The 7,086-nt window shown below is 39.3% G+C and overlaps 1 protein-coding gene across 2 annotated transcripts in view; it reads left to right on the plus strand.

Annotated features, from left to right (window-relative positions):
• Positions 1–388: 388 nt before the first annotated feature.
• LOC119730968 overlaps positions 389–7,086 on the plus strand; it is a 20,960-nt gene continuing 14,262 nt past the window's right edge. The window contains exons 1-2 of one of the 2 annotated variants that reach the window (XM_038204036.1): positions 389–541; positions 1,710–1,804. In XM_038204036.1, the coding sequence (XP_038059964.1) occupies positions 1,736–1,804 (69 nt within the window). In that variant the 5' untranslated portion in view covers positions 389–541; positions 1,710–1,735. Of the gene's footprint in view, positions 542–1,702; positions 1,805–7,086 lie in introns of both variants that reach the window. The other variant, XM_038204037.1, reaches the window with a different exon arrangement.

Raw genomic sequence — 7,086 nt, forward strand, 5'->3', positions numbered from 1 at the left:
CCCCTCACCCCCCCCCCCAGCAAACATGCCACAGAAATTTCGTTATTTTGCAAAAGTATTGTGTAATTTGGCATAATTTTTTTTTTACTTTTAAAAGGTGGCACGAACGGGCTTCCGTACAATTCTGTCACTGAACAGTGACACAATAATAAACTGCTGCAAGTAGGTGACTTGTATTATACAGTCCGTGCATTTCGTGCGCATTAATATTGGTGGTGCGTCGGTAAAATGCTGACTTTAGGTTACTGGTTTTACAGTATAAATACAATGAGAGCTCAAAGACATAAGTGGTAACCAAGGCCTTTCTTTATCACTCAGCCGTGAGCGTTATGGCACTGGGAGCTATACGGACCCTGGGATGGATGATATGGGAGGCTTTTAAAGCCAATATTAGAGCAAATGCTATATTTGGAATATGACGTAATGGCGCGCAATAATAATTATTGCCTGACAAACGCAGTCGGTATGCGCTTTGTACAGTACGCCGTGCCAGGCAGTGACGACGGTGAAAGAAGCAGGAACACTCCAGCGTAATTATAAGGTAAAACGATTGCGTTTGTTTTTCATTCTGTTACAGTAGCATAAAATGCTGTCATCTTCAATCTCGTATCACATAAGGAATACAATGATGCGATAGATATTTGATAGATATTGAAACAGTAAATGAAATTACATTGAGGTAGGGTTTAAGCGAAAGGCTTTTGTGTCTGTGTGGTACTGCAGGCACTGTGCAAACTCCAACTAATGGCTATTCAGCACAGGGGGCTGACGCGGGGCAAGGAAGCTAGCATTTCTGTATACATGTAGGTCCTACTATGCAAACTAACCTATGGATACTGTGAAACGGACATAGGAAACCAAAACACAAGATAAGACAGATAGATAGGATAGGGCAATGATTGAAGAGAATCATCTAAACTATTCCAGTATAAGATGCCTGGACGATCAGCAACACTATTTTAGCCATTGATGTTCTGTTAAATTGGACGAACACATTTTCCCTAGCGCTACTTCCAGTATTATAGCATATATATATATATGACATTTAGATGTTGTTTTTTCGTCAAATAAGAATTAATACAGGGAGGGAGTAACTTATGCATGAATGTATACATGAGTTATTCCCGTGATCAGAAGTGGTATAAGTTATTGCTGTGCAATGTTACAGATTTTAATTTGGCAAACTTTGGGGCAGAGTGATCACGATAGCCAGCATTCAATATGACACGAACCGCTCGTTTAGGTAAAGTAGGTAATGCGTTACATTTAGAGAAACGTTTCGTAAACGTATTATCTGCCCAAATTCAAGATTGAGTAATTTAGATATCGTTTAAACGAATAAATAAAATTGTACTAGGAAGGCATTATTTTAAACGAGTATTATGCCAATGTTCTTGGATATATTTATTGCTTCTTTATCGATTCGATTTTTCCAAGAAAGTTTTTCATCAATGATGATATACCCAATACTTAGGTTCTTTTAATCTGAATAAGCCTTGTATTATTCAAACCCTAAGGAATAAATTGTGTGCACTTGAATTGACGATACAAAATTATATAATTTAATTTGAGGATATAAATGCATAATTTGTTTACAAAATTAAATGCGCTGATGCCACAAAGGTCATCTTTGAAATGCAAGCAAACATAGATGAACCAGACCGACAGACAAACTGATTAGTTAATTGATTGCTTAATTTAGATTACAGAGAATCCAGAGATACTTTCTGTCACGATGATGCCCGCTACTAACGCCCCACCTGCCTACGTGGCTGCGCCCCAGCCCGTCGGCCAGCAACAACTGGTAAGCCAGTCGCTCTCCCAGAACAGTTCTAGTGTAAAGGAAAATCCAATGGGGCCAATATTGTGCACTGAGTGCATTTCAGTAATTGATGGTGCTTTTTTATGTTTTATCCGGTATTTACTATATGCCGTCGCCATATTGCCTGCTTTGCACCATTCAGTACAGGCACGCTGTTGTCACGACTGGCCTTCATGTATGACTACACACGCACAAATACAGTTCAGTTTTGGTGTATGCAATGTCATGTACGTACTCGGAGCCTATAGTCATATGCTAATTTTCTTTGAGCAGGAATAAACAAATTGTGCACCTCCAGAACCTGTTGTTGGTTTTCGGTTTTTTTCTTATAGTGTTGCATTGTTGGTACACGAAATATGCTGTAGTGGTTTTGTTATACAAAATATCGCATGTTTTTTTCTATTCTCAACATCACTCCTCATAACACCCCAAATTGGTCAGTTGACTTATGGTAAAAAGAAAAAATCATCTCCCATGTGCAACGTCGGGTATGTTCTTTGACAATTTCAGGGACTATTAATGAAACACTTAAGCCGTGTTTTCCTATCCTGGAAGAGTGTTGTCCGGGCGTTGTTAATGAGGCGAACTGAAGAATGTATACAATTAAATATCCACATTATTCCCTGACCTTTTTGTTTATCGAAATAGACCCAAAAGGAAAAGGGGTCACTTATCAAGACATTTTGCAGCATGGAAATATTTGAATTGATAATTTCACACCTGGTGACGTACAAACTGTCTCTTAAAGGAAACATGCAGTCCAAAATTTTCATAACGTATTTTATTTTATATATACATTCATTTATGTGTATTAAATGTGAATTAAAAGCAGAACTGGTTCTGGTGTACGTTTAGTGTGGTAATTTGCCGTCCAAATTGAACCCCCCCTTTTTGATTTTCGCGGCAACTCCAAATGAGGGCGCTGTTCATGACATAAACAAAGGCAGAGAAATCCAGGGCCCGTAAATGACGTCTGGGTACGAGACGGATTAGCGAAGCTACTGTGCTGTGTGTATGTGCAGCCGCCGCGTACCCGTACGTGGCATTATATGCACACGTACGAATGTGTCTACATGGGATATGTACAGTACACGTGTGGACGTGCCACGGTGCCACCGTTGTCGAATGAACACAACGACGACCGTCATGACCGTAAAAGTTCCGAAGACCGTCCTCTTCTTTCCTTAGCGAATCCAATGAAAATGGTACAGATTCGTCCGATTCGAATCAGAGTTCTAATGATTCAGACACTGACTCGATGTTTTTTTAGGGGCATGCCCAAGTTGCTGTACAGACCAGCATCAAAGCACGACGGCTCAAAGAGCGCAGAGGGCAGCGAACTCACTGGGCCCGGACCACTTTGCTCTGGTATTTACCTTCACTTTGGCTCTCCAAATGCTCCGATATTTCGGATTTACTGGAAACAAATGAAGGCTTACTCCATCCTTGGTAGTTTTGCTACACCCAGCAGCCACACACCTTGTCGGCATGGCCGAAAATCGGGTGTTATTTCTCCTTGATTCCGAACGAAACACCAGAAAAACTTTCAGTGCCGCAATGTATATGTACATGTATTATGATGCACGCCGCAATGCCGGTGCACCCGCAGCGCGGCAAGTCTCTGCCTCCGCTTGCGTCATACCCCTCGCGAAGTTTTATGTTAATGAAGCTTCCCTTTGTGGGGCGGAGTAGTTTGACCAAACATGTTCACAAATTATTTTCCCCCATTTATCTTAGAAAATAAACACCGCCATACACAAAATATTGTTAAGAACATCATCCTTTATTGATTTAAGCAAAAAAAATGCAATCAAAATTTTATTTCATGTTCCCTTTAAGGGGGTGGAGACACCTTTCATAATTTGGGGGTTAGAGGAAACTACAAGAGACAGCAACATTACTCCATACTCATGTCAATTTTGTTTTCGTCAGAAATTGGACTTGGCGGTCTAAAGCAGTAAATTACACGGCAACATTTCACATTTTATTGTTTTTATGAAGAGGAATTAGTACATATTTTTAATGAAAATGGGAATGATAAAAAATGTACAATTTTGTCCTGAAAATCAATTTTGTTTCACTATACTTAAATATAAGAATTAAAAAATCTTAATAGAAGGAAAACGAAAACAATAATAAATTTGATGTAACAATCAAATTTGAAAGTAAATTTCAGTTGCCAAATAAATATATAGCAATTTGAGATACATTTACAGATGTATAGTTACTATAAACTTATATTTCGCTGATTTCAAAACTAAAATCGACCACTTTGGGAATTTTTTGTTTTACGCCTAAAGCAATGACATGCCAACTAAAATTTCTAAGCAATAATAATGAGCTCCATAGGTTTTGTTACCTATTGTCTTTAAAAGAAAATCAAATTTTCCCTTAGATTGCTGGTTTTTTGGTCATATTCAAGATTATGATTATTCATTTTTTATGAAGAGAATTGTGACACGCTCCCAAAGGGGAACAAAAAACTATATAATTTGACATGTAAATGTTTTCTTCACTCCGTTTACTATACATTGCCTGTTTCAGATGGATTTCCTCTCACTTTCATAAAAGTTGGCCCCAACCAAATGGGGCAAGATTCTGGATTTTTTTCTCCTCATTTTGCACTTGGATGAGCTGTCAAAGTGCGAAAAAAATTGAAATTAACTGAACATTTTTTTTTGCATGCGAAGCCCCCCACTTTTAAATGTCATGGCCTCGCCCACGAAGGGTTGGAAAACATTGAATCAAGTGGTTTGAACTTGTGGAGGCATCCATACGTGATCCTGAGAGTTTCAAAGAGTGTAACCAAAAATGCATATGGGCCCACACAAGACTACTACCCAGAAAACCACTGACATTCAACCTGAACCGTCCTGTATCATTCACTAGGTGACGTTGCAACCAGCTCCCGTTACTATCGGCACGGTGAACCCTCAGCCTCGAAGTGGGAACTGGAAGGGCATTCTATGGACAGGAATAATTCAAGTGGTTTTGGGTTCCTTGACCGTCATTCTTGGGATTGTCACTGCGACAAGATTGAACGGTTACTATGGCAGTGATATCGGAGCCCCAATTTGGTGTGGTAAATTAGTAAGTACAATGCCATTCTTGGTTCATTTTTAATCCTGTCACACACAACAAATTACCACGGGGAGGGATTTTTACTGTACCTATTTGCGCATGTCCTTATCCTTACAAACAACATGGCACATATTATGAGAAGAGTACAAATTAATTTGAAAATACCTTTTATTATTATTTTTAAAGGCAAATGTTTTAGGATTGCATTTGTTTGGGGTCACCCTGTAGTATTACGAGGCAGTGCAAATATCATCAAGTATATTGGTGGACATAGAAAAGTCGTCTGCTGTGATCAGTCGTGTCTCGCGAAGTCTCGGGCAACGGACGCAAAAGAAAACATGGCGCCCTTCGAACATCTGTTCAAGAATGATGACAAATTAGTCACGAAAAAGCGAATAAATCGCATTTTTTTACTCCTTTGATGAAATTATAATTTTTATGTGTGAATGGTTTTTTTCTTTCACAGTTCTACGTCATATCTGGAATCTTAGGCATAGTGTCTGGATGGAAGAAACATTCCGGAGTGGTAAGCTATTGTTAAGAGATTCTTACTTGGCAGTATAATGGTGTTCAGTTGTTGCTATCTTGAAGTGGGAAATCTTCAAAATGGGGAAAAACAAATGAATACTGTTCTACTATGATATTTTGCAGATATGGCCTGAATATTAACCAAGGATCACTTTAACAGACTTGGAACAATTCCACCAATGGACTGAAAATCTTTTAGAGAGATTTTGAAGGAATTGTGATTTTTCTGCACAGGCTATCGGCTACATGGTCATGTCCATCTTGGCTTGTTTGGCGACGTGCTGCGTCATTGGTTTTGGGGCTGCCAGGATGGCACTCATCAATGAATTGTGTCATCCAATTTATACGCGTTATCGTTATAGCTACAATTATGGCTATCCTGGCCAGAGCGTCTCGTACTATGACTACCCTCCTTCATTCTGTTATTTGCAGGTGAGTCAAACTTTAATCCCCTAATAATGAAAAACGTTTTCGTGTTTCTGCCTCCAGGGGTGTCTATCTTTTTTTTCATTTTCTTATTTGTTACATTTATTTATTTCTCAGCGAATTTTCCGTCGTTGCTTCAATTTCGAGGCGAGAATCAGAATGAAAATCACGTCTTCGTTTTTCTTGATTTGAAGCATTTAATAATAATAATAATAATAATAATAACAACAGGTTCTTATATAGCGCTTTTAACTAAGATCAAAGCGCTTTACATTATTATTACCCCTAATTATTGGGCCAATTAAACATACCATATACCATCTCAGCTCCCTGGGGAGTATACAGCTCGATGCTGCCTGATAGGCGCAATGAAGCTAATTCAATCACAATAACCATCACTGCCCTCATATGTACCCATTTACTCCTGGGTGGAGAGAAGCAATGAGTGACAAAGTGCCCTGCTCAAGAGCACACGCACCATGACCCCGCCAGGACTCGAACCCACGACCTGCAGCTTTACCCACAGACCACGAATCAGTGCCCTTAACTACGAGGCCAAAGCAATAAACTTTCTTTCAGTGAAAGAATCATTCAAATCGCTCGTGTACTTACGGAAACTGCGATTTGTGTTTCAATGTGTATGATGAAGTTAAACGATTTTGAAAGCTACCTAGACGGTTACAAGACGGAACGTTAGGCCTATGTACCGCAAAGATATTTAGGTTTAATATGTGTTGAATTGTGGGATACTTTTGAAGTGTGAAGGTAACTAATACATCATCTCTTGCAATGATTCTATGCAGGCGGCCATCAATGGTGTTTATGCTACACTGATACTTCTCGCCATAGTGGAGTTTGTTGTCGCCATCATTGGTGCCAGCATGACCTGTGGTCCACTCTGCAGTGGTGGATCAGCAACTCAGACAGTGGTGCGTGACAACACCAAGTTATGTCCTTGTAGATCTGCATTGCTTTTTTATCTAGATCAAGTAAAATTCAGATTTACGGGGTGTAAATTAGCTCATTGTGACTTGTCTTAGGACATGGTGCGTTGGGATTAGGTTATTAAGGACTTTTGAGACCTTGTGATTGTACGAACCGAGCATTTCATGCTTTTGAGGTAAACTCCAGTTTAAATTCACCTGATAATCTATAGTGGGCTCATTTCTGACGTATGTTTCGCGGCATAGATGTATCACAAGTATGGCAGTTATTATTGCATATGGCAA

Source organism: Patiria miniata, unplaced genomic scaffold (genome assembly GCF_015706575.1).
Source record: "Patiria miniata isolate m_02_andy unplaced genomic scaffold, ASM1570657v1 HiC_scaffold_22, whole genome shotgun sequence".
NCBI classification, from domain to species: domain Eukaryota; kingdom Metazoa; phylum Echinodermata; class Asteroidea; order Valvatida; family Asterinidae; genus Patiria; species Patiria miniata.